At 38.8% G+C, this 26,293-nt stretch overlaps 3 protein-coding genes across 5 annotated transcripts in view; 1 reads left to right on the forward strand and 2 right to left on the reverse strand.

Moving 5' to 3' along the window:
- Positions 1–26,293, reverse strand: part of LOC147646091 (serine/threonine-protein kinase PAK 1-like) — a 230,347-nt gene that overhangs the window by 79,792 nt on the left and 124,262 nt on the right. The window lies entirely within an intron of this gene.
- The window catches only part of LOC147646093 (uncharacterized), a 228,306-nt gene that overhangs the window by 69,079 nt on the left and 132,934 nt on the right, over positions 1–26,293 (forward strand). The window lies entirely within an intron of this gene.
- On the reverse strand, positions 20,086–24,925 carry LOC147646095 (uncharacterized). Its single transcript, XM_086873942.1, has 4 exons — positions 24,470–24,925; positions 24,132–24,191; positions 23,809–24,007; positions 20,086–23,167 (listed from the first exon to the last, which is right to left on the reverse strand). The coding sequence occupies exon 4, from the start codon at positions 22,809–22,811 to the stop codon at positions 21,057–21,059; it is 1,755 nt and encodes a 584-aa protein (XP_086730068.1). The 5' UTR covers positions 22,812–23,167; positions 23,809–24,007; positions 24,132–24,191; positions 24,470–24,925; the 3' UTR covers positions 20,086–21,056.

Here is a 26,293-nt window from a genome sequence, read left to right on the forward strand (position 1 = left end):
TATTTAGGGAATTTTGTGGGAGTTTTCTGCCATATTATGGGGTTTTCTTTTAATTTTGTGGGATATTGAGGAGATTTTGTGAGATGTTTCAGGAATTTGTTGACATTTTTAAGAATTTTTTGTGTAATTTTTGTGGAATTTTGTAAGATTCTGAGGAGACTTGAAGAATTTTGTGGGATCTTCTCAGATTGTGTGGAAATTTGTGGAGATTTTGTGGGATGTTTCTGGAATTTGTTCGGGTATAGAGACAATTTAGGGAATTTTGTGGGAGTTTTCTGTCATTTTGTGGGATTGTTCCTTAAATTTTGTGGGATATTTCTGGAATTACGTGGGAGTTTTGTGGAATTTTGAGGGATGTTGATGAGACTTGAAGAATTTTGAAGGATATTTCTGGAAATTTGTGGAAATTGGAGGAGATTTTGTGGGATGTTTTTGGAATCTGGTAGGGTTCTGAGAAGTTTTAGGGAATTTGGTCAAAGTTTTCTGCCATTTTATGGGATTTTTCTGGAATGTTGTGGGATATTGATAAGAATTGAAAAATGTTGAAGGATATTTTTGGAATTGTGTGGAAATTGGAGGAGATTTTATGGGATGTTTCTGGAATTTGGTGACATTTTTAAGAATTTTGTGGAATTTTTGTGCAATTTTGTAAGATTCTGAGGAGACCTGAAGAATTTTGTGGGAATTTTCTTAGATTGTGTGGAAATTTGTGGAGATTTTGTGGGATGTTTCTGGAATTTGGTAGGGTTTTGAGAAGTTTTACGGAATTTGGTGGGAGTTTTCTGCCATTTTGTGGGATTGTTCCTTAAATTTTGTGGGCTGTTTCTGGAAATACGTGGGGGTTTTGTGGAATTTTGGGAGATATTGAGGAGACAGGAAGAATTTTGAGTCAATTATCTTAGATTCTGTGGAACTTGGTAAAGATTTTGTGGCATATTTCAAATATTTGATATGGTTTTGAGAAGATTTAAGGATTTTTTTGTGACTTTTCTGCAATTTTGTGGGATTTTTTCTGAATGTTGTGGGATTTTTCGGGAATGTTGTGGGATATTGATGAGACTTGAAGAATTTTGAAGGATATTTCTGGAATTGTGTGGAAATTGGAGGAGGTTTTGTGGGATGTTTCTGAAATTTGGTGACAAGTTTAAGAATTTTGTGGAATTTTTGTGGAATTTTGTGGAATTATGAGGAGAGTTGAAGAATTTTGAAGGATATTTGTGGAATTTTGTGGGAATTGGTGGTGATTTTTTGGGATGTTTCTGGAATTTGGTGACATTTTTAAGAATTTTGTGGAACTTTTTTGGAATTTTGTGGGATTCTGTGGAGACTTGAAGAATTTTGTGGAATTTTCTTAGATTGTGTGGAAATTTGTGGAGATTTTGTGGGATGTTTCTGGATTCTGGTAGGGTTTTGGGAAGATGTAGGGAATTTTGTGGGAGTTTTCTGCCATTTTATGGGATTTTTCTGGAGTGTTGTGGGATATTGATGAGAATTGAAGAATTTTGAAGGACATTTCTGGAATTGTGTGGAAATTAGAGGAGGTTTTGTGGGATGTTTCTGGAATTTGGTGACAAGTTTAAGAATTTTGTGGAATATTTGTGGAATTTTGTGGGGTATTGAGGAGTGTTGAAGAATTTTGTGGGATTTTTCTTAGATTGTGTGGAAATTTGTGGAGATTTTGTGGGATGTTTCTGGAATTTGTTCGTGTATAGAGACAATTTAGGGAATTTTGTGGAAGTTTATTGCCATTTTGTTGGATTGTTCCTTAAATTTTGTGGGATATTTCTGGAATTACGTGGGGGTTTTGTGGAATTTTGAGGGATGTTGATGAGACTTGAAGAATTTTGTGGGATTTTTCTGGAAATTTGTGGAAATTGGAGGCGATTTTGTGGGATGTTTCTGGAATTTGGTGACATTTTTAAGAATTTTGTGGAATTTTTGTGGAATTTTTTGGGATTCTGAGGAGACTTGAAGAATTTTGTGGAATTTTCTTAGATTGTGTGGAAATTTTTGGAGATTTTGCGGGATGTTTCAGGAATTTGGTAGAGTTTTGAGAAGTTTTAGGGAATTTGGTGGGAGTTTTCTGTCATTTTATGGGATTTCTCTGGAATGTGGTGGGATATTGATAAGAATTGAAAAATGTTGAAGGATATTTCTGGAATTGTGTGGAAATTGGTGGAGATTTTATGGGATGTTTCTGGAATTTGGTGACATTTTTAAGAATTTTGTGGAATTTTTGTGCAATTTTGTAAGATGCTGAGGAGACTTGAAGAATTTTGTGGGAATTTTCTTAGATTGTGTGGAAATTTGTGGAGATTTTGTGGGATGTTTCAGGAATTTGGTAGGGTTTTGAGAAGTTTTAGGGAATTTGGTGGGAGTTTTCTGCCATTTTGTGGGATTGTTCCTTAAATTTTGTGGGCTGTTATCTGGAATTACATGGGGGTTTTGTGGAATTTTGGGAGATATTGAGGAGACAAGAAGAATTTTGAGTCAATTATCTTAGATTCTGTGGAACTTGGTCAAGATTTTGTGGGATATTTCAAATATTTGATATGGTTTTGAGAAGATTTAAGGATTTTTTTGTGACTTTTCTGCAATTTTGTGGGATTTGGCTGCAATTTTGTGGGATGTTTTCTGAATGTTGTGAAATTTTTCGGGAATGTTGTGGGATATTGATGAGACTTGAAGAATTTTGAAGGATATTTGTGGAATTTTGTGGGAATTGGTGGTGATTTTTTGGGATGTTTCTGGAATTTGGTGACATTTTTAAGAATTTTGTGGAATTTTTTTGGAATTTTGTGGGATTCTGAGGAGACTTGAAGAATTTTGTGGAATTTTCTTAGATTGTGTGGAAATTTGTGGAGGTTTTATGGGATGTTTCAGGAATTTGGTAGGGTTTTGAGAAGGTGTAGGGAATTTGGTGGGAGTTTTCTGCCATTTTATGGGGTTTTCTTTTAATTTTGTGGGATATTGAGGCGGTTTTGTGGGATGTTTCTGGAATTTGTTGACATTTTTAAGAATTTTGTGCAATACTTGTGGAATTTTTGAGATTCTGAGAGACGAAGAATTTTGTGGAATTTTCTTAGATTGTGTTGAAATTTGTGGAGATTTTGTGGGATGTTTCTGGAATTTGTTCGGGTATAGAGACAATTTAGGGAATTTTGTGGAAGTTTATTGCCATTTTGTTGGATTGTTCCTTAAATATTGTTGGATATTTCTGGAATTACGTTGGGGTTTTGTGGAATTTTGAGGGATGTTGATGAGACTTGAAGAATTTTGTGGGATTTTTCTGGAAATTTGTGGAAATTGGAGGAGATTTTGTGGGATGTTTCTGGGATTTGGTGACATTTTTAAGAATTTTGTGGAATTTTTTTGGAATTTTTTGGGATTCTGAGGAGACTTGAAGAAATTTGTGGGAATTTTCTTAGATTGTGTGGAAATTTGTGGAGATTTTGTGGGATGTTTCAGGTATTTAGTAGGGTTTTGAGAAGTTTTAGGGAATTTGGTGGGAGTTTTCTGCCATTTTATGGGATTGTTCCTTAAATTTTATGGGCTGTTTCAGGAAATACGTGGGGGTTTTGTGGAATTTTGGGAGATATTGAGGAGACAAGAAGAATTTTGAGTCAATTATCTTAGATTCTGTGGAACTTGGTAAAGATTTTGTGGGATATTTCAAATATTTGATATGTTTTTGAGAAGATTTAAGGATTTTTTTGTGACTTTTCTGTAATTTTGTGGGATTGGCTGCAATTTTGTGGGATTTTTTCTGAATGTTGTGAAATTTTTCGGGAATGTTGTGGGATATTGATAAGAATTGAAAAATGTTGAAGTATATTTCTGGAATTGTGTGGAAATTGGAGGAGATTTTGTGGGATGTTTCTGGGATTTGGTGACATTTTTAAGAATTTTGTGGAATTTTTGTGGAATTTTTTGGGATTCTGAGGAGAGTTGAAGAATTTTGTGGAATTTTCTTAGATTGTGTGGAAATTTGAGGAGATTTTGTGGGATGTTTTTGGAATCTGGTAGGGTTTTGAGAAGATGTAGGGAATTTGGTGGGAGTTTTCTGCCATTTTATGGGATTTTTCTGGAATGTTGTGGGATATTGATAAGAATTGAAAAATGTTGAAGGATATTTCTGGAATTGTGTGGAAATTGGTGGAGATTTTATGGGATGTTTCTGGAATTTGGTGACATTTTTAAGAATTTTGTGGAATTTTTGTGCAATTTTGTAAGATGCTGAGGAGACTTGAAGAATTTTGTGGGAATTTTCTTAGATTGTGTGGAAATTTGTGGAGATTTTGCGGGATGTTTCAGGAATTTGGTAGGGTTTTGAGAAGTTTTAGGGAATTTGGTGGGAGTTTTCTGCCATTTTGTGGGATTGTTCCTTAAATTTTGTGGGCTGTTTCTGGAATTACGTGGGGGTTTTGTGGAATTTTGAGAGATATTGAGGAGACAAGAAGAATTTTGAGTCAATTATCTTAGATTCTGTGGAACTTGGTCAAGATTTTGTGGGATATTTCAAATATTTGATATGGTTTTGAGAAGATTTAAGGATTTTTTTGTGACTTTTCTGCAATTTTGTGGGATTTGGCTGCAATTTTGTGGGATTTTTTCTGAATGTTGTGAAATTTTTCGGGAATGTTGTGGGATATTGATGAGACTTGAAGAATTTTGAAGGATATTTCTGGAATTGTGTGGAAATTGGAGGAGGTTTTGTGGGATGTTTCTGGAATTTGGTGACAAGTTTAAGAATTTTGTGGAATTTTTGTGGAATTTTGTGGAATTATGAGGAGAGTTGAAGAATTTTGAAGGATATTTGTGGAATTTTGTGGGAATTGGTGGTGATTTTTTGGGATGTTTCTGGAATTTGGTGACATTTTTAAGAATTTTGTGGAACTTTTTTGGAATTTTGTGGGATTCTGTGGAGACTTGAAGAATTTTGTGGAATTTTCTTAGATTGTGTGGAAATTTGTGGAGATTTTGTGGGATGTTTCTGGATTCTGGTAGGGTTTTGGGAAGATGTAGGGAATTTTGTGGGAGTTTTCTGCCATTTTATGGGATTTTTTGGAGTGTTGTGGGATATTGATGAGAATTGAAGAATTTTGAAGGACATTTCTGGAATTGTGTGGAAATTGATGGAGATTTTGTGGGATGTTTCTGGAATTTGGTGACAAGTTTAAGAATTTTGTGGAATATTTGTGGAATTTTGTGGGGTATTGAGGAGAGTTGAAGAATTTTGTGGGATTTTTCTTAGATTGTGTGGAAATTTGTGGAGATTTTGTGGGATGTTTCTGGAATTTGTTCGGGTATAGAGACAATTTAGGGAATTTTGTGGAAGTTTATTGCCATTTTGTTGGATTGTTCCTTAAATTTTGTGGGTTATTTCTGGAATTACGTGGGGGTTTTGTGGAATTTTGAGGGATGTTGATGAGACTTGAAGAATTTTGTGGGATTTTTCTGGAAATTTGTGGAAATTGGAGGCGATTTTGTGGGATGTTTCTGGAATTTGGTGACATTTTTAAGAATTTTGTGGAATTTTTGTGGAATTTTTTGGGATTCTGAGGAGACTTGAAGAATTTTGTGGAATTTTCTTAGATTGTGTGGAAATTTTTGGAGATTTTGCGGGATGTTTCAGGAATGTGGTAGAGTTTTGAGAAGTTTTAGGGAATTTGGTGGGAGTTTTCTGTCATTTTATGGGATTTCTCTGGAATGTGGTGGGATATTGATAAGAATTGAAAAATGTTGAAGGATATTTCTGGAATTGTGTGGAAATTGGAGGAGATTTTATGGGATGTTTCTGGAATTTGGTAACATTTTTAAGAATTTTGTGGAATTTTTGTGGAATTTTTTGGGGTATTGAGGAGTCTTGAAGAATTTTGTGGGAATTTTCTTAGATTGTGTGGAAATTTGTGGAGATTTTGTGGGATGTTTCAGGAATTTGGTAGAGTTTTGAGAAGTTTTAGGGAATTTGGTGGGAGTTTTCTGTCATTTTGTGGGATTGTTCCTTAAATTTTGTGGGATATTTCTGGAATTACGTGGGGGTTTTGTGGAATTTTGAGAGATATTGAGGAGGCTTGAAGAATTTTGTGGGATTTTTCTGGAAATTTGTGGAAATTGGAGGAGATTTTGTGGGATGTTTCTGGAATTTGGTGACATTTTTAAGAATTTTGTGGAATATTTGTGGAATTTTTTGGGATTCTGAGGAGACTTGAAGAATTTTGTGGAGTTTTCTTAGATTGTGTGGAAATTTGTGGAGATTTTGTGGGATGTTTCTGGAATCTGGTAGGGTTTTGAGAAGATGTAGGGAATTTGGTGGGAGTTTTCTGCCATTTTGTGGGATTGTTCCTTAAATTTTGTGGGCTGTTTCTGGAATTGCGTGGGGGTTTTGTGAAATTTTGGGAGATATTGAGGAGACAAGAAGAATTTTGAGTCAATTATCTTAGATTCTGTGGAACTTGGTCAAGATTTTGTGGGATATTTCAAATATTTGATATGGTTTTGAGAAGATTTAAGGATTTTTTTGTGACTTTTCTGCAATTTTGTGGGATTTGGCTGCAATTTTGTGGGATTTTTTCTGAATGTTGTGGGATTTTTCTGGAATGTTGTGGGATATTGATGAGACTTGAAGAATTTTGAAGGATATTTCTGGAATTGTGTGGAAATTGGAGGAGGTTTTGTGGGATGTTTCTGGAATTTGGTGACAAGTTTAAGAATTGTGTGGAATTTTTGTGGAATTTTGTGGGGTATTGAGGAGAGTTGAAGAATTTTCTGGGATTTTTCTTAGATTGTGTGGAAATTTGTGGAGATTTTGTGGGATGTTTCTGGAATTTGTTCGGGTATAGAGACAATTTAGGGAATTTTGTGGGAGTTTTCTGTCATTTTGTGGGATTGTTCCTTAAATTTTGTGGGATATTTCTGGAATTACGTGGGAGTTTTGTGGAATTTTGAGGGATGTTGATGAGACTTGAAGAATTTTGAAGGATATTTCTGGAAATTTGTGGAAATTGGAGGAGATTTTGTGGGATGTTTCTGGAATTTGGTGACATTTTTAAGAATTTTGTGGAATTTTTGTGGAATTTTTTTGGATTCTGAGGAGACTTGAAGAATTTTGTGGAATTTTCTTAGATTGTGTGGAAATTTGTGGAGATTTTGTGGGATGTTTCTGGAATCTGGTAGGGTTTTGAGAAGGTGTAGGGAATTTGGTGGGAGTTTTCTGTCATTTTATGGGATTTCTCTGGAATGTTGTGGGATATTGATAAGAATTGAAAAATGTTGAAGGATATTTCTGGAATTGTGTGGAAATTGGAGGAGATTTTATGGGATGTTTCTGGAATTTGGTGACATTTTTAAGAATTTTGTGGAATTTTTGTGCAATTTTGTGGGATTCTGAGGAGACTTGAAGAATTGTGTGGGAATTTTCTTAGATTGTGTGGAAATTTGTGGAGATTTTGTGGGATGTTTCAGGAATTTGGTAGAGTTTTGAGAAGTTTTAGGGAATTTGGTGGGAGTTTTCTGCCATTTTATGGGATTTTTCTGGAATGTTGTGGGATATTGATGAGAATTGAAGAATTTTGAAGGACATTTCTGGAATTGTGTGGAAATTGATGGAGATTTTGTGGGATGTTTCTGGAATTTGGTCGAGTTTAGAGATTATTTAGGGAATTTTGTGGGAGTATTCTGCCATTTTATGGGGTTTTCTTTTAATTTTGTTGGATATGGAGGAGATTTTGTGGGATGTTTCTGGAATCTGGTAGGGTTTTGAGAAGATGTAGGGAATTTGGTGGGAGTTTTCTGCCATTTTGTGGGATTTTTCCTTAAATTTTGTGGGCTGTTTCTGGAATTGCGTGGGGGTTTTGTGAAATTTTGGGAGATATTGAGGAGACAAGAAGAATTTTGAGTCAATTATCTTAGATTCTGTGGAACTTGGTCAAGATTTTGTGGGATATTTCAAATATTTGATATGGTTTTGAGAAGATTTAAGGATTTTTTTGTGACTTTTCTGCAATTTTGTGGGATTTGGCTGCAATTTTGTGGGATGTTTTCTGAATGTTGTGAAATTTTTCGGGAATGTTGTGGGATATTGATGAGACTTGAAGAATTTTGAAGGATATTTCTGGAATTGTGTGGAAATTGGAGGAGGTTTTGTGGGATGTTTCTGGAATTTGGTGACAAGTTTAAGAATTTTGTGGAATATTTGTGGAATTTTGTGGGGTATTGAGGAGAGTTGAAGAATTTTGTGGGATTTTTCTTAGATTGTGTGGAAATTTGTGGAGATTGTGTGGGATGTTTCTGGAATTTGTTCGGGTATAGAGACAATTTAGGGAATTTTGTGGAAGTTTATTGCCATTGTGTTGGATTGTTCCTTAAATTTTGTGGGATATTCCTGGAATTACGTGGGGGTTTTGTGGAATTTTGAGGGATGTTGATGAGACTTGAAGAATTTTGTGGGATTTTTCTGGAAATTTGTGGGATTCTGAGGAGACTTGAAGAATTTTGTGGAATTTTCTTAGATTGTGTGGAAATTTGTGGAGATTTTGCGGGATGTTTCTGGAATCTGGTAGGGTTTTGGGAAGATGTAGGGAATTTTGTGGGAGTTTTCTGCCATTTTATGGGATTTTTCTGGAGTGTTGTGGGATATTGATAAGAATTGAAAAATGTTGAAGGATATTTCTGGAATTGTGTGGAAATTTGTGGAGATTTTGTGGGATGTTTCTGGAATTTGGTGACAAGTTTAAGAATTTTGTGGAATATTTGTGGAATTTTGTGGGGTATTGAGGAGAGTTGAAGAATTTTGTGGGGTTTTTCTTAGATTGTGTGGAAATTTGTGGAGATTTTGTGGGATGTTTCAGGAATTTGGTAGAGTTTTGGGAAGTTTTAGGGAATTTGGTGGGAGTTTTCTGCCATTTTATGGGATTTTTCTGGAGTGTTGTGGGATATTGATGAGAATTGAAGAATTTTGAAGGACATTTCTGGAATTGTGTGGAAATTGATGGAGATTTTGTGGGATGTTTCTGGAATTTGGTCGAGTTTAGAGATTATTTAGGGAATTTTGTGGGAGTATTCTGCCATTTTATAGGGTTTTCTTTTAATTTTGTTGGATATGGAGGAGATTTTGTGGGATGTTTCTGGAATTTGGTGACATTTTTAAGAATTTTGTGGAATTTTTGTGGAATTTTGTGGGATTCTGAGGAGACTTGAAGAATTTTGTGGAATTTTCTTAGATTGTGTGGAAATTTGTGGAGATTTTGCGGGATGTTTCTGGAATCTGGTAGGGTTTTGGGAAGATGTAGGGAATTTTGTGGGAGTTTTCTGCCATTTTATGGGATTTTTCTGGAGTGTTGTGGGATATTGATGAGAATTGAAGAATTTTGAAGGACATTTCTGGAATTGTGTGGAAATTGGTGAAGATTTTATGGGATGTTTCTGGAATTTGATAACATTTTTAAGAATTTTGTGGAATTTTTGTGGAATTTTGTGGGGTATTGAGGAGAGTTGAAGAATTTTGTGGAATTTTCTTAGATTGTGTGGAAATTTGTGGAGATTTTGTGGGATGTTTCTGGAATCTGGTAGGGTTTTGAGAAGGTGTAGGGAATTTGGTGGGAGTTTTCTGCCATTTTATGGGATTTTTCTGGAGTGTTGTGGGATATAGATGAGAATTGAAGAATTTTGAAGGACATTTCTGGAATTGTGTGGAAATTGATGGAGATTTTGTGGGATGTTTCTGGAATTTGGTCGAGTTTAGAGATTATTTAGGGAATTTTGTGGGAGTTGTCTGCCATTTTATGAGGTTTTCTTTTTATTTTGTTGGATATGGAGGAGATTTTGTGGGATGTTTCAGGAATTTCGTGACATTTTTAAGAATTTTGTGGAATTTTTGTGGAATTTTGTAAGATTCTGAGGAGACTTGAAGAATTTTGTGGGATCTTCTCAGATTGTGTGGAAATTTGTGGAGATTTTGTGGGATGTTTCTGGAATTTGGTAGGGTTTTGAGAAGTTTTAGGGAATTTGGTGGGAGTTTTCTGCCATTTTGTGGGATTGTTCCTTAAATTTTGTGGGCTGTTTCTGGAATTACGTGGGGGTTTTGTGGAATTTTGGGAGATATTGAGGAGACAAGAAGAATTTTGAGTCAATTATCTTAGATTCTGTGGAACTTGGTAAAGATTTTGTGGGATATTTCAAATATTTGATATGGTTTTGAGAAGATTTAAGGGTTTTTTTGTGACTTTTCTGCAATTTTGTGGGATTTGGCTGCAATTTTGTGGGAATTTTCTGAATGTTGTGAAATTTTTCAGGAATGTTGTGGGATATTGATGGGACTTGAAGAATTTTGAAGGATATTTCTGGAATTGTGTGGAAATTGGAGGAGGTTTTGTGGGATGTTTCTGGAATTTGGTGACAAGTTTAAGAATTTTGTGGAATTTTTGTGGAATTTTGTGGGGTATTGAGGAGAGTTGAAGAATTTTGTGGGATTTTTCTTAGATTGTGTGGAAATTTGTGGAGATTTTGTGGGATGTTTCTGGAATTTGGTGACATTTTTAAGAATTTTGCGGAATTTTTGTGGAATTTTTTGGGATTCTGAGGAGACTTGAAGAATTTTGCGGAATTTTCTTAGATTGTGTGGAAATTTGTGGAGATTTTGTGGGATGTTTCTGGAATCTGGTAGGGTTTTGAGAAGATGTAAGGAATTTGGCGGGAGTTTTCTGTCATTTTATGGGATTTCTCTGGAATGTTGTGGGATATTGATAAGAATTGAAAAATGTTGAAGGATATTTCTGGAATTGTGTGGAAATTGGAGGAGATTTTATGGGATGTTTCTGGAATTTGGTGACATTTTTAAGAATTTTGTGGAATTTTTGTGCAATTTTGTGGGATTCTGAGGAGACTTGAAGAATTTTGTGGGAATTTTCTTAGATTGTGTGGAAATTTGTGGAGATTTTGTGGGATGTTTCAGGAATTTGGTAGGGTTTTGAGAAGTTTTAGGGAATTTGGTGGGAGTTTTCTGCCATTTTATGGGATTTTTCTGGAATGTTGTGGGATATTAATAATATTTGAAAAATGTTGAAGGATATTTCTGGAATTGTGTGGAAATTTGTGGAGATTTTGTGGGATGTTTCTGGAATTTGGTGACAAGTTTAAGAATTTTGTGGAATTTTTGTGGAATTTTGTGGGGTATTGAGGAGAGTTGAAGAATTTTGTGGGGTTTTTCTTAGGTTGTGTGGAAATTTGTGGAGATTTTGTGGGATGTTTCAGGAATTTGGTAGAGTTTTGAGAAGTTTTAGGGAATTTGGTGGGAGTTTTCTGCCATTTTATGGGATTTTTCTGGAGTGTTGTGGGATATAGATGAGAATTGAAGAATTTTGAAGGACATTTCTGGAATTGTGTGGAAATTGATGGAGATTTTGTGGGATGTTTCTGGAATTTGGTCGAGTTTAGAGATTATTTAGGGAATTTTGTGGGAGTATTCTGCATTTTATGGGGTTTTCTTTTAATTTTGTTGGATATGGAGGAGATTTTGTGGGATGTTTCTGGAATCTGGTAGGGTTTTGAGAAGATGTAGGGAATTTGGTGGGAGTTTTCTGCCATTTTGTGGGATTGTTCCTTAAATTTTGTGGGCTGTTTCTGGAATTGCGTGGGGGTTTTGTGAAATTTTGGGAGATATTGAGGAGACAAGAAGAATTTTGAGTCAATTATCTTAGATTCTGTGGAACTTGGTCAAGATTTTGTGGGATATTTCAAATATTTGATATGGTTTTGAGAAGATTTAAGGATTTTTTTGTGACTTTTCTGCAATTTTGTGGGATTTGGCTGCAATTTTGTGGGATGTTTTCTGAATGTTGTGGGATTTTTCGGGAATGTTGTGGGATATTGATGAGACTTGAAGAATTTTGAAGGATATTTCTGGAATTGTGTGGAAATTGGAGGAGGTTTTGTGGGATGTTTCTGGAATTTGGTGACAAGTTTAAGAATTTTGTGGAATATTTGTGGAATTTTGTGGGGTATTGAGGAGAGTTGAAGAATTTTGTGGGATTTTTCTTAGATTGTGTGGAAATTTGTGGAGATTGTGTGGGATGTTTCTGGAATTTGTTCGGGTATAGAGACAATTTAGGGAATTTTGTGGAAGTTTATTGCCATTTTGTTGGATTGTTCCTTAAATTTTGTGGGATATTCCTGGAATTACCTGGGGGTTTTGTGGAATTTTGAGGGATGTTGATGAGACTTGAAGAATTTTGTGGGATTTTTCTGGAAATTTGTGGGATTCTGAGGAGACTTGAAGAATTTTGTGGAATTTTCTTAGATTGTGTGGAAATTTGTGGAGATTTTGCGGGATGTTTCTGGAATCTGGGAGGGTTTTGGGAAGATGTAGGGAATTTTGTGGGAGTTTTCTGCCATTTTATGGGATTTTTCTGGAGTGTTGTGGGATATTGATAAGAATTGAAAAATGTTGAAGGATATTTCTGGAATTGTGTGGAAATTTGTGGAGATTTTGTGGGATGTTTCTGGAATTTGGTGACAAGTTTAAGAATTTTGTGGAATATTTGTGGAATTTTGTGGGGTATTGAGGAGAGTTGAAGAATTTTGTGGGGTTTTTCTTAGATTGTGTGGAAATTTGTGGAGATTTTGTGGGATGTTTCAGGAATTTGGTAGAGTTTTGGGAAGTTTTAGGGAATTTGGTGGGAGTTTTCTGCCATTTTATGGGATTTTTCTGGAGTGTTGTGGGATATTGATGAGAATTGAAGAATTTTGAAGGACATTTCTGGAATTGTGTGGAAATTGATGGAGATTTTGTGGGATGTTTCTGGAATTTGGTCGAGTTTAGAGATTATTTAGGGAATTTTGTGGGAGTATTCTGCCATTTTATAGGGTTTTCTTTTAATTTTGTTGGATATGGAGGAGATTTTGTGGGATGTTTCTGGAATTTGGTGACATTTTTAAGAATTTTGTGGAATTTTTGTGGAATTTCGTGGGATTCTGAGGAGACTTGAAGAATTTTGTGGAATTTTCTTAGATTGTGTGGAAATTTGTGGAGATTTTGCGGGATGTTTCTGGAATCTGGTAGGGTTTTGGGAAGATGTAGGGAATTTTGTGGGAGTTTTCTGCCATTTTATGGGATTTTTCTGGAGTGTTGTGGGATATTGATGAGAATTGAAGAATTTTGAAGGACATTTCTGGAATTGTGTGGAAATTGGTGAAGATTTTATGGGATGTTTCTGGAATTTGATAACATTTTTAAGAATTTTGTGGAATTTTTGTGGAATTTTGTGGGGTATTGAGGAGAGTTGAAGAATTTTGTGGAATTTTCTTAGATTGTGTGGAAATTTGTGGAGATTTTGTGGGATGTTTCTGGAATCTGGTAGGGTTTTGAGAAGGTGTAGGGAATTTGGTGGGAGTTTTCTGCCATTTTATGGGATTTTTCTGGAGTGTTGTGGGATATAGATGAGAATTGAAGAATTTTGAAGGACATTTCTGGAATTGTGTGGAAATTGATGGAGATTTTGTGGGATGTTTCTGGAATTTGGTCGAGTTTAGAGATTATTTAGGGAATTTTGTGGGAGTTGTCTGCCATTTTATGAGGTTTTCTTTTTATTTTGTTGGATATGGAGGAGATTTTGTGGGATGTTTCAGGAATTTCGTGACATTTTTAAGAATTTTGTGGAATTTTTGTGGAATTTTGTAAGATTCTGAGGAGACTTGAAGAATTTTGTGGGATCTTCTCAGATTGTGTGGAAATTTGTGGAGATTTTGTGGGATGTTTCTGGAATTTGGTAGGGTTTTGAGAAGTTTTAGGGAATTTGGTGGGAGTTTTCTGCCATTTTGTGGGATTGTTCCTTAAATTTTGTGGGCTGTTTCTGGAATTACGTGGGGGTTTTGTGGAATTTTGGGAGATATTGAGGAGACAAGAAGAATTTTGAGTCAATTATCTTAGATTCTGTGGAACTTGGTAAAGATTTTGTGGGATATTTCAAATATTTGATATGGTTTTGAGAAGATTTAAGGATTTTTTTGTGACTTTTCTGCAATTTTGTGGGATTTGGCTGCAATTTTGTGGGATTTTTTCTGAATGTTGTGAAATTTTTCAGGAATGTTGTGGGATATTGATGGGACTTGAAGAATTTTGAAGGATATTTCTGGAATTGTGTGGAAATTGGAGGAGGTTTTGTGGGATGTTTCTGGAATTTGGTGACAAGTTTAAGAATTTTGTGGAATTTTTGTGGAATTTTGTGGGGTATTGAGGAGAGTTGAAGAATTTTGTGGGATTTTTCTTAGATTGTGTGGAAATTTGTGGAGATTTTGTGGGATGTTTCTGGAATTTGTTCGGGTATAGAGACAATTTAGGGAATTTTGTGGAAGTTTATTGCCATTTTGTTGGATTGTTCCTTAAATTTTGTGGGATATTCCTGGAATTACCTGGGGGTTTTGTGGAATTTTGAGGGATGTTGATGAGACTTGAAGAATTTTGTGGGATTTTTCTGGAAATTTGTGGAAATTTGTGGAGATTTTGTGGGATGTTTCTGGAATTTGGTGACATTTTTAAGAATTTTGTGGAATTTTTGTGGAATTTTTTGGGATTCTGAGGAGACTTGAAGAATTTTGTGGAATTTTCTTAGATTGTGTGGAAATTTGTGGAGATTTTGTGGGATGTTTCTGGAATCTGGTAGGGTTTTGAGAAGATGTAAGGAATTTGGCGGGAGTTTTCTGTCATTTTATGGGATTTCTCTGGAATGTTGTGGGATATTGATAAGAATTGAAAAATGTTGAAGAATATTTCTGGAATTGTGTGGAAATTGGAGGAGATTTTATGGGATGTTTCTGGAATTTGGTGACATTTTTAAGAATTTTGTGGAATTTTTGTGCAATTTTGTAAGATGCTGAGGAGACTTGAAGAATTTTGTGGGAATTTTCTTAGATTGTGTGGAAATTTGTGGAGATTTTGTGGGATGTTTCAGGAATTTGGTAGAGTTTTGAGAAGTTTTATGGAATTTGGTGGGAGTTTTCTGCCATTTTGTGGGATTGTTCCTTAAATTTTGTGGGCTGTTTCTGGAATTACGTGGGGGTTTTGTGGAATTTTGGGAGATATTGAGGAGACAAGAAGAATTTTGAGTCAATTATCTTAGATTCTGTGGAACTTGGTAAAGATTTTGTGGGATATTTCAAATATTTGATATGGTTTTGAGAAGATTTAAGGATTTTTTTGTGACTTTTCTGCAATTTTGTGGGATTTGGCTGCAATTATGTGGGATGTTTTCTGAATGTTGTGGGATTTTTCGGGAATGTTGTGGGATATTGATGAGACTTGAAGAATTTTGAAGGATATTTCTGGAATTGTGTGGAAATTGGAGGAGGTTTTGTGGGATGTTTCTGGAATTTGGTAACATTTTTAAGAATTTTGTGGAATTTTTGTGGAATTTTTTTGGGTATTGAGGAGTCTTGAAGAATTTTGTGGGAATTTTCTTAGATTGTGTGGAAATTTGTGGAGATTTTGTGGGATGTTTCAGGAATTTGGTAGAGTTTTGAGAAGTTTTAGGGAATTTGGTGGGAGTTTTCTGTCATTTTGTGGGATTGTTCCTTAAATTTTGTGGGATATTTCTGGAATTACGTGGGGGTTTTGTGGAATTTTGAGGGATATTGAGGAGACTTGAAGAATTTTGTGGGATTTTTCTGGAAATTTGTGGAAATTGGAGGAGATTTTGTGGGATGTTTCTGGAATTTGGTGACATTTTCAAGAATTTTGTGGAATATTTGTGGAAGTTTTTGGGATTCTGAGGAGACTTGAAGAATTTTGTGGAGTTTTCTTAGATTGTGTGGAAATTTGTGGAGATTTTGTGGGATGTTTCTGGAATCTGGTAGGGTTTTGAGAAGATGTAGGGAATTTGGTGGGAGTTTTCTGCCATTTTGTGGGATTGTTCCTTAAATTTTGTGGGCTGTTTCTGGAATTGCGTGGGGGTTTTGTGAAATTTTGGGAGATATTGAGGAGACAAGAAGAATTTTGAGTCAATTATCTTAGATTCTGTGGAACTTGGTCAAGATTTTGTGGGATATTTCAAATATTTGATATGGTTTTGAGAAGATTTAAGGATTTTTTTGTGACTTTTCTGCAATTTTGTGGGATTTGGCTGCAATTTTGTGGGATTTTTTCTGAATGTTGTGGGATTTTTCTGGAATGTTGTGGGATATTGATGAGACTTGAAGAATTTTGAAGGATATTTCTGGAATTGTGTGGAAATTGGAAGAGGTTTTGTGGGATGTTTCTGGAATTTGGTGACATTTTTAAGAATTTTGTGGAATTTTTGTGGAATTTTGTGGGATTCTGAGGAGACTTGAAGAATTGTGTGGGAATTTTCTTAGATTGTGTGGAAATTTGTGGAGATTTTGTGGGATGTTTCTGGAATCTGGTAGGGTTTTGGGAAGATGTAGGGAATTTTGTGGGAGTTTTCTGCCATTTTATGGGATTTTTCTGGAGTGTTGTGGGATATTGATGAGAATTGAAGAATTTTGAAGGACATTTCTGGAATTGTGTGGAAATTGGTGAAGATTTTATGGGATGTTTCTGGAATTTGATAACATTTTTAAGAATTTTGTGGAATTTTTGTGGAATTTTGTGGGGTATTGAGGAGAGTTGAAGAATTTTGTGGAATTTTCTTAGATTGTGTGGAAATTTGTGGAGATTTTGTGGGATGTTTCTGGAATCTGGTAGGGTTTTGAGAAGGTGTAGGGAATTTGGTGGGAGTTTTCTGCCATTTTATGGGATTTTTCTGGAGTGTTGTGGGATATAGATGAGAATTGAAGAATTTTGAAGGACATTTCTGGAATTGTGTGGAAATTGATGGAGATTTTGTGGGATGTTTCTGGAATTTGGTCGAGTTTAGAGATTATTTAGGGAATTTTGTGGGAGTTGTCTGCCATTTTATGAGGTTTTCTTTTTATTTTGTTGGATATGGAGGAGATTTTGTGGGATGTTTCAGGAATTTCGTGACATTTTTAAGAATTTTGTGGAATTTTTGTGGAATTTTGTAAGATTCTGAGGAGACTTGAAGAATTTTGTGGGATCTTCTCAGATTGTGTGGAAATTTGTGGAGATTTTGTGGGATGTTTCTGGAATTTGGTAGGGTTTTGAGAAGTTTTAGGGAATTTGGTGGGAGTTTTCTGCCATTTTGTGGGATTGTTCCTTAAATTTTGTGGGCTGTTTCTGGAATTACGTGGGGGTTTTGTGGAATTTTGGGAGATATTGAGGAGACAAGAAGAATTTTGAGTCAATTATCTTAGATTCTGTGGAACTTGGTAAAGATTTTGTGGGATATTTCAAATATTTGATATGGTTTTGAGAAGATTTAAGGATTTTTTTGTGACTTTTCTGCAATTTTGTGGGATTTGGCTGCAATTTTGTGGGATTTTTTCTGAATGTTGTGAAATTTTTCAGGAATGTTGTGGGATATTGATGGGACTTGAAGAATTTTGAAGGATATTTCTGGAATTGTGTGGAAATTGGACGAGGTTTTGTGGGATGTTTCTGGAATTTGGTGACAAGTTTAAGAATTTTGTGGAATATTTGTGGAATTTTGTGGGGTATTGAGGAGAGTTGAAGAATTTTCTGGGATTTTTCTTAGATTGTGTGGAAATTTGTGGAGATTTTGTGGGATGTTTCTGGAATTTGTTCGGGTATAGAGACAATTTAGGGAATTTTGTGGAAGTTTATTGCCATTTTGTTGGATTGTTCCTTAAATTTTGTGGGATATTCCTGGAATTACCTGGGGGTTTTGTGGAATTTTGAGGGATGTTGATGAGACTTGAAGAATTTTGTGGGATTTTTCTGGAAATTTGTGGAAATTTGTGGAGATTTTGTGGGATGTTTCTGGAATTTGGTGACATTTTTAAGAATTTTGTGGAATTTTTGTGGAATTTTTTGGGATTCTGAGGAGACTTGAAGAATTTTGTGGAATTTTCTTAGATTGTGTGGAAATTTGTGGAGATTTTGTGGGATGTTTCAGGAATTTGGTAGAGTTTTGAGAAGTTTTAGGGAATTTGGTGGGAGTTTTCTGTGATTTTGTGGGATTGTTCCTTAAATTTTGTGGGATATTTCTGGAATTACGTGGGGGTTTTGTGGAATTTTGAGGGATATTGAGGAGACTTGAAGAATTTTGTGGGATTTTTCTGGAAATTTGTGGAAATTGGAGGAGATTTTGTGGGATGTTTCTGGAATTTGGTGACATTTTTAAGAATTTTGTGGAATATTTGTGGAATTTTTTGGGATTCTGAGGAGACTTGAAGAATTTTGTGGAGTTTTCTTAGATTGTGTGGAAATTTGTGGAGATTTTGTGGGATGTTTCTGGAATCTGGTAGGGTTTTGAGAAGATGTAGGGAATTTGGTGGGAGTTTTCTGCCATTTTGTGGGATTGTTCCTTAAATTTTGTGGGCTGTTTCTGGAATTGCGTGGGGGTTTTGTGAAATTTTGGGAGATATTGAGGAGACAAGAAGAATTTTGAGTCAATTATCTTAGATTCTGTGGAACTTGGTCAAGATTTTGTGGGATATTTCAAATATTTGATATGGTTTTGAGAAGATTTAAGGATTTTTTTGTGACTTTTCTGCAATTTTGTGGGATTTGGCTGCAATTTTGTGGGATTTTTTCTGAATGTTGTGGGATTTTTCTGGAATGTTGTGGGATATTGATGAGACTTGAAGAATTTTGAAGGATATTTCTGGAATTGTGTGGAAATTGGAGGAGGTTTTGTGGGATGTTTCTGGAATTTGGTGACAAGTTTAAGAATTGTGTGGAATTTTTGTGGAATTTTGTGGGGTATTGAGGAGAGTTGAAGAATTTTCTGGGATTTTTCTTAGATTGTGTGGAAATTTGTGGAGATTTTGTGGGATGTTTCTGGAATTTGTTCGGGTATAGAGACAATTTAGGGAATTTTGTGGGAGTTTTCTGTCATTTTGTGGGATTGTTCCTTAAATTTTGTGGGATATTTCTGGAATTACGTGGGAGTTTTGTGGAATTTTGAGGGATGTTGATGAGACTTGAAGAATTTTGAAGGATATTTCTGGAAATTTGTGGAAATTGGAGGAGATTTTGTGGGATGTTTCTGGAATTTGGTGACATTTTTAAGAATTTTGTGGAATTTTTGTGGAATTTTTTTGGATTCTGAGGAGACTTGAAGAATTTTGTGGAATTTTCTTAGATTGTGTGGAAATTTGTGGAGATTTTGTGGGATGTTTCTGGAATCTGGTAGGGTTTTGAGAAGGTGTAGGGAATTTGGTGGGAGTTTTCTGTCATTTTATGGGATTTCTCTGGAATGTTGTGGGATATTGATAAGAATTGAAAAATGTTGAAGGATATTTCTGGAATTGTGTGGAAATTGGAGGAGATTTTATGGGATGTTTCTGGAATTTGGTGACATTTTTAAGAATTTTGTGGAATTTTTGTGCAATTTTGTGGGATTCTGAGGAGACTTGAAGAATTGTGTGGGAATTTTCTTAGATTGTGTGGAAATTTGTGGAGATTTTGTGGGATGTTTCAGGAATTTGGTAGAGTTTTGAGAAGTTTTAGGGAATTTGGTGGGAGTTTTCTGCCATTTTATGGGATTTTTCTGGAATGTTGTGGGATATTGATGAGAATTGAAGAATTTTGAAGGACATTTCTGGAATTGTGTGGAAATTGATGGAGATTTTGTGGGATGTTTCTGGAATTTGGTCGAGTTTTGAGAAATTTTAGGGAATTTGGTGGAAGTTTTCTGCCATTTTGTGGGATTGTCCCTTAAATTTTGTGGGATTTTTCTGGAATTACGTGGGGGTTTTGTGGAATTTTGGGAGATATTGAGGAGACAAGAAGAATTTTGAGTCAGTTATCTTAGATTCTGTGGAACTTGGTAAAGATTTTGTGGGATATTTCAAATATTTGATATGGTTTTGAGAAGATTTAAGGATTTTTTTGTGACTTTTCTGCAATTTTGTGGGATTTGGCTGCAATTTTGTGGGATTTTTTCTGAATGTTGTGAAATTTTTCAGGAATGTTGTGGGATATTGATGGGACTTGAAGAATTTTGAAGGCTTGTACTAGTTTGAAATCAAACCAGTGAGAGATCGCAAGTCAGAATTATAATTTAATAGGAAAATGATAAAAAGAATAAATGCAATAATATCAAAAACACTGACAGAGTCAGAATACAGCCTGGAACCCTGTTAGGGTGATGGTAGTCGTCCAGATGAGGTGGTCTTGTTGAAGCGTGATCCTCTGGAAGAAAGGGGGTCTGGTCTTCAGCTGAAAGTCCAGCAGTAGCTCCTGTCCTCTGGAAGTCCCGTAGGTAAGGGCTGCTGTGGTGTTCGAATTCTCAGCTTATATCCAGTGTGGAATGCTTGGCTCCTCCCTCGGGGAGGAGCATCTCACAATGGGATGGTGAGTCATGAGATAAGGCCTTGATGAGCCATTAACAGAAAACAGTCCAGGAGGAAGTTATCTCTGAGTCATGCAGCAAGGCAGTGGTGGGCCCATTAACAGGGGACAATACAGGGGGAAGTTATCTATGAGTCATGGGGCAGGGCATTGATGGGCCCATTAACAGAAGGTAGCCCGGGGGGGGGGGGGGGAGGCAGGGAGCACTGCCTCACCTGGTTTCAACAGTACATGAGGATGGTGATAGAATATACTGCAACCCAGGACATAATCCACCCCTTATTCTATTACCATCTACATAATTCCAAATCAGTACCTTCCTTAAACTCCACACACACACACACACATATATATATATATATACAATGGAACCTTACACACAGTTCTCACTTAAAATGAGGTCTCCTTGTGGCACACATCGGGTTTCCCCATCTTTCCGCATTACCCACCAAGTGCAACCAGGTCCTTGAGCGAAGACAATCCCACGGATAGGTTTGCTCTTGCCTGAGGTGGGATTAATCCAAACAGTCTTTCCTAACATACCTCTCATGTGTACCACAGGGACTTTATCTCCATCCACCGTGTGCAAGGGTTCAGACTGGGCAGGACCAGCTCGATTGATGGATCCTCTGGTGTTAACCATCCAGGTGGCCTTTGCTAAGTTCACTTCCTAATTTTTGAAGGTTCCTCCACCAAGTGCTTTTAGGGTAGTCTTGAGTAGTCCATTGCACCGTTCAACTTTCCCAGCAGCTGGTGCATGATAAGGGATATGATAGATCCATTCAATTCCATGTTCTCTGGCCCAAGTACTTACGAGGCTGTTCTTGACATGCGTCCCGTTGTCTGACTCGATTCTCTCAGGGGTGCCATGTCTCCAAAGGACTTGCTTTTCCAGGCCCAAGATGGTGTTCCGGGCAGTAGCATGAGGCACAGGGTATGTCTCCAGCCATCCAGTGGTTGCTTCCACCATGGTCAACACGTAGCGCTTGCCTTGGCGGGTTTGGGGAAGGGTGATGTAGTCAATTTGCCAGCCTTCCCCATACCTGTACTTGGACCATCTTCCACCGTACCACAGAGGCTTCACCCGCTTGGCCTGTTTGATTGCAGCGCAGGTCTCGCAGTTGTGGATAACCTGTGAGATGCTGTCCATAGTAAGGTCCACCCCTCGCTCACGAGCCCATCGGTACGTTGCATCTCGTCCCTGATGACCAGAGGCATCATGGGCCCAACGAGCTAAAAATAATTCTCCCTTGTGCTGCCAGTCCAGATCCACCTGTGATATTTTCACCTTGGCAGCTCGATCCACCTGCTCATTGTTACGGTGCTCTTCATTAGCCCGACTTTTGGGTACATGAGCATCCACGTGTCGAACCTTCACGATCAGCTTCTCCACCCGAGCGGCGATGTCCTGCCAAATCTCAGCGGCCCAGATGGGTTTCCCTCTGCGCTGCCAGTTGGCTTTTCTCCAGCGATCCAGCCATCCCCACAGAGCATTAGCTACCATCCAGGAGTCAGTGTAGAGATAGAGCCTCGGCCACTTCTCTCTTTCAGCAATATCTAAAGCCAGCTGGACAGCTTTAAGTTCTGCGACCTGACTCGATCCACCCTCTCCCTCGGTAGCTTGTGCAACTCGTCGTGTGGGGCTCCATACAGCAGCTTTCCATTTCCGGTTAGTGCTTACAATTCGGCAGGAACCATCGGTGAAGAGGGCATATCGTCTTTCACTCTCCGGTAGCTCATTATATGGTGGGGCTTCCTCAGCACGTGTCACTTGCTCCTCTTCTTCAGAAGATAATCCAAAAGTCTCACCTTCAGGCCAGTTTGTTATAATTTCCAGAATCCCAGGGCGGTTCAGGTTTCCAATACGGGCACGCTGTGTAATGAGGGCAATCCATTTGCTCCAAGTAGCATCGGTGGCATGATGCGTGGAAGGAATCTTTCCCTTGAACATCCACCCCAGCACCGGCAGTCGGGGTGCCAGAAGCAGCTGCGCTTCAGTACCAATGACCTCTGAGGCAGCTTGGACTCCTTCATAGGCGGCCAAAATTTCCTTCTCTGTTGGGGTGTAGTTGGCCTCGGATCCTCTGTAGCTTCGGCTCCAGAATCCCAGTGGTCGACCCCGAGTCTCACCAGGCACCTTCTGCCAAAGGCTCCAGGACAGACCATTGTTCCCGGCTGCAGAGTAGAGCACGTTTTTCACTTCTGGCCCCGTTCTGACTGGACCAAGGGCTACCGCATGAGCGATTTCCTGCTTGATCTGGGCGAAAGCTTGTTGCTGTTCAGGGCCCCAATGGAAATTGTTCTTCTTGCGGGTAACCAGGTAGAGAGGGCTCACAATCTGGCTATATTCAGGAATGTGCATTCTCCAAAAGCCTATGGCACCTAGGAAAGCTTGTGTTTCCTTCTTGTTGGTCGGTGGAGACATCGCAGTGATCTTATTGATGACTTCAGTGGGAATCTGACGCCGTCCATCTTGCCACTTTACCCCCAGGAACTGGATCTCCCGGGCAGGTCCCTTGACTTTGCTCCTTTTGATGGCAAAACCAGCCTTCAGGAGAATCTGGATGATCTTCTGTCCCTTCTCAAATACTTCTGCTGCCGTGTTCCCCCACACAATGATGTCATCAATGTACTGCAGGTGTTCTGGAGCCTCACCCTTTTCTAGCACAGTCTGGATCAGTCCATGGCAGATAGTAGGACTGTGCTTCCACCCCTGGGGCAGTCGGTTCCAGGTATACTGCACACCCCTCCAGGTGAAGGCAAACTGAGGCCTGCACTCTGCTGCCAGAGGAATGGAGAAAAACGCATTTGCAATATCAATGGTCGCGTACCACTTTGCTGCCTTGGATTCCAGCTCATACTGAAGCTCCAGCATGTCTGGTACGGCTGCACTCAGTGGTGGCGTGACTTCATTCAGTCCACGGTAATCCACCGTCAGTCTCCATTCTCCACTGGACTTACGCACTGGCCATATGGGGCTGTTAAAGGGTGAACGAGCCTTGCTGACCACCCCTTGGCTCTCCAGCTCACGAATCATCGTATGGATGGGGACCACAGAGTCTCTGTCGGTGCGGTATTGCCGACGGTGCACTGTTGCTCTGGCAATTGGTACCTGTTGTTCTTCAACTCTCAGTAGTCCCACAGCAGAAGGGTTGTCTGAGAGACCAGGCAAGGTACTCAGTTGTCTGATGCCTTCTGTCTCTAGAGCAGCTATCCCAAAAGCCCAGCGATAACCTTTTGGGTCTTTGAAGTACCCGTTCCTGAGGTAATCTATGCCGAGGATGCATGGGGCCTCTGGACCAGTCACGATGGGGTGTTTCTGCCACTCATTCCCAGTTAAACTCACTTCAGCTTCCAGTACCGTGAGCTCCTGGGATCCCCCTGTCACCCCAGAAATAGAAATGGGTTCCGCTCCCACATACCTTGATGGCATTAGAGTGCATTGAGCGCCGGTATCAACCAAAGCCGTATATCTTTGTGGGTCAGATGTGCCAGGCCATCGGATCCACACTGTCCAATAGATCCGGTTGTCCCTCTCCTCTACCTGGCTAGAGGCAGGGACCCTCTAATCCTGGTCATGGTGCACGTTGCTCTCCTCCGGTGAATATGCTCTTGATGTCCCTTCAAGAGGATCACTCATATCATCATTTCTATACCTTCTGATGTTCTGGCCACGAGAGACCGGAGCGGCGCTGGCTCTAGATGAGCTCCTTGTGGTAGTTGTCCCTCTTTTTAGTTCACGTACCCGGGCTGCTAAGGAGGAGGTGGGTTTTCCATCCCACTTCCTCATGTCTTCTCCATGCTCCTGGAGAAAAAACCAGAGGTTACCTCGTGGAGTGTATCCTTTCTCCCTGGCTGGGGAATGCCTACTCCTAATAGCAGAGACTCTTGTTGGTTCTGGGGAGACGTGGTAAATTTCTTCCTTAAGTTCCTTTTTTAGTTTCTGATGGCCCTCTTCAATCAAGCTCCGGACTTGCTCAGCCAGCCTTGTTTCCACAGATGAGACATGGGTGCGAAACGGGGCAGTGACAGTGTCCTCGTAGATTCTTAGTTTATTGGCCAGGACACCCACCCTGTCCTCACCTTCCCTCCATTGCAGTGTTGCCAGGTAACGGGAGTACATCTCTGGTCCAAGCCGTGCAAATCTCAGCCACATCTGTGACGTGCACTGGACACCATCTGGGCTCTTAGGAAATCTCTCATCTTCTGCAAAAATGATCTCCAGCACAGCCAACTCCCTCAGGCATCGGATACCCTGTTCCATTGTGCTCCATTTTCCCTGGTGCACCTGGAGGTCTTCTTTGCAGAGGTATCTGTCCCTTACACTTGTCAGCAGTCGCCTCCAGAGGCTGAGAGTTTCTTGGGTTCTCCCAATCCCCTGGTCAATGACCACATCCCGGGACAGCGATCCCAGTTGCCTGGCCTCACTTCCATCCAGGATGGTGTCGTTTGCTGCAGCGTCCCAGATGCGGAGCAGCCAGGTTAGGATGGACTCGTTCGTCTGGCGGGTGAATTCCCTCCGCAGGTCACGCAGCTCACCTAGGGATAGAGAGCGAGTGATAATCTCTGGTTCTGTCTCCTCCGCTGCGTGTGAAGGTCCTGCCTCACCCTCATCAGTCACTATGCGGACTGATTTGCTTTTTGATTTCTTTTTCTGAATGGGGGCAACTTCTACCGGTTTAGGCTGCTCTGGTTCGGTGACTGTTTGTGTGGAGGTGCTCATGGCCCTTTTGGTTCCTTTCTCCTCTGTGGTCGTCTGCGTAGACATGGACGCTGTTGTTTTGCTCTTGGTTCCTTTCTCCTCTGTGGCAGTCTGAGTGGACACGGATGCTGTTGCTTTGCTCTTGGTTTCTTTCTCCTCTGTGGCAGTCTGCGTAGACACGGACGCTGTGGCTTTGCTCTTGGTTCCTTTCTCCTCTGTGGCAGTCTGTGTGGTCATGGATGCTGTTGCTCTGCTCTTGGTTCTTTTCTCTTCCTCCTCAAGAAGACGCTGTACCACACCAAACAGTGCTTTGTTTCTAAGCATGGTGTACATGGTGCAGGCCATGCAGAGAAAACAAAACAGCAAGACTAGGCTGTCCTTGGCATCCAGAGAGAACTCAATATTTTTAAAAACTGCTGTGCCTGACCTGAAAGGCTGGAAGAAACCACTCTCCACTCTTCCCACCAAGGGCAGGGTGCGATTGTTGAGAAGGTCCCAGATGTAGCAGCCCAGACTAGGACAAGCAAACAAAATTGAGTATATATTCCGAATGGTATTCATTGCCTCACAGGTTATCATGCCATAAGCATAATAAACCAATAAAGCAATTCTCATACCATTCCCTGGTCTCAACAGGAGCAATACAACAGGCAAGTAGTTCCCCATGTGAGGGAAAATATAGAGAGCAAGATACAGTACCCATATAGACAAGCCAACCACCATGGTGGATAGGTTTCTGTTAATATGAAATTGCAATTCTGACTTTCTCTCAGGTTAATGCCCCACGTTGGGCGCCAAAATATGTACTAGTTTGAAATCAAACCAGTGAGAGATCGCAAGTCAGAATTATAATTTAATAGGAAAATGATAAAAAGAATAAATGCAATAATATCAAAAACACTGACAGAGTCAGAATACAGCCTGGAACCCTGTTAGGGTGATGGTAGTCGTCCAGATGAGGTGGTCTTGTTGAAGCGTGATCCTCTGGAAGAAAGGGGGTCTGGTCTTCAGCTGAAAGTCCAGCAGTAGCTCCTGTCCTCTGGAAGTCCCGTAGGTAAGGGCTGCTGTGGTGTTCGAATTCTCAGCTTATATCCAGTGTGGAATGCTTGGCTCCTCCCTCGGGGAGGAGCATCTCACAATGGGATGGTGAGTCATGAGATAAGGCCTTGATGAGCCATTAACAGAAAACAGTCCAGGAGGAAGTT

The sequence above is a fragment of the Cyanistes caeruleus genome, unplaced genomic scaffold (assembly GCF_971803275.1).
Source record: "Cyanistes caeruleus unplaced genomic scaffold, bCyaCae1.hap1.1 HAP1_SCAFFOLD_125, whole genome shotgun sequence".
Taxonomy (NCBI): Eukaryota; Metazoa; Chordata; class Aves; order Passeriformes; family Paridae; genus Cyanistes; species Cyanistes caeruleus.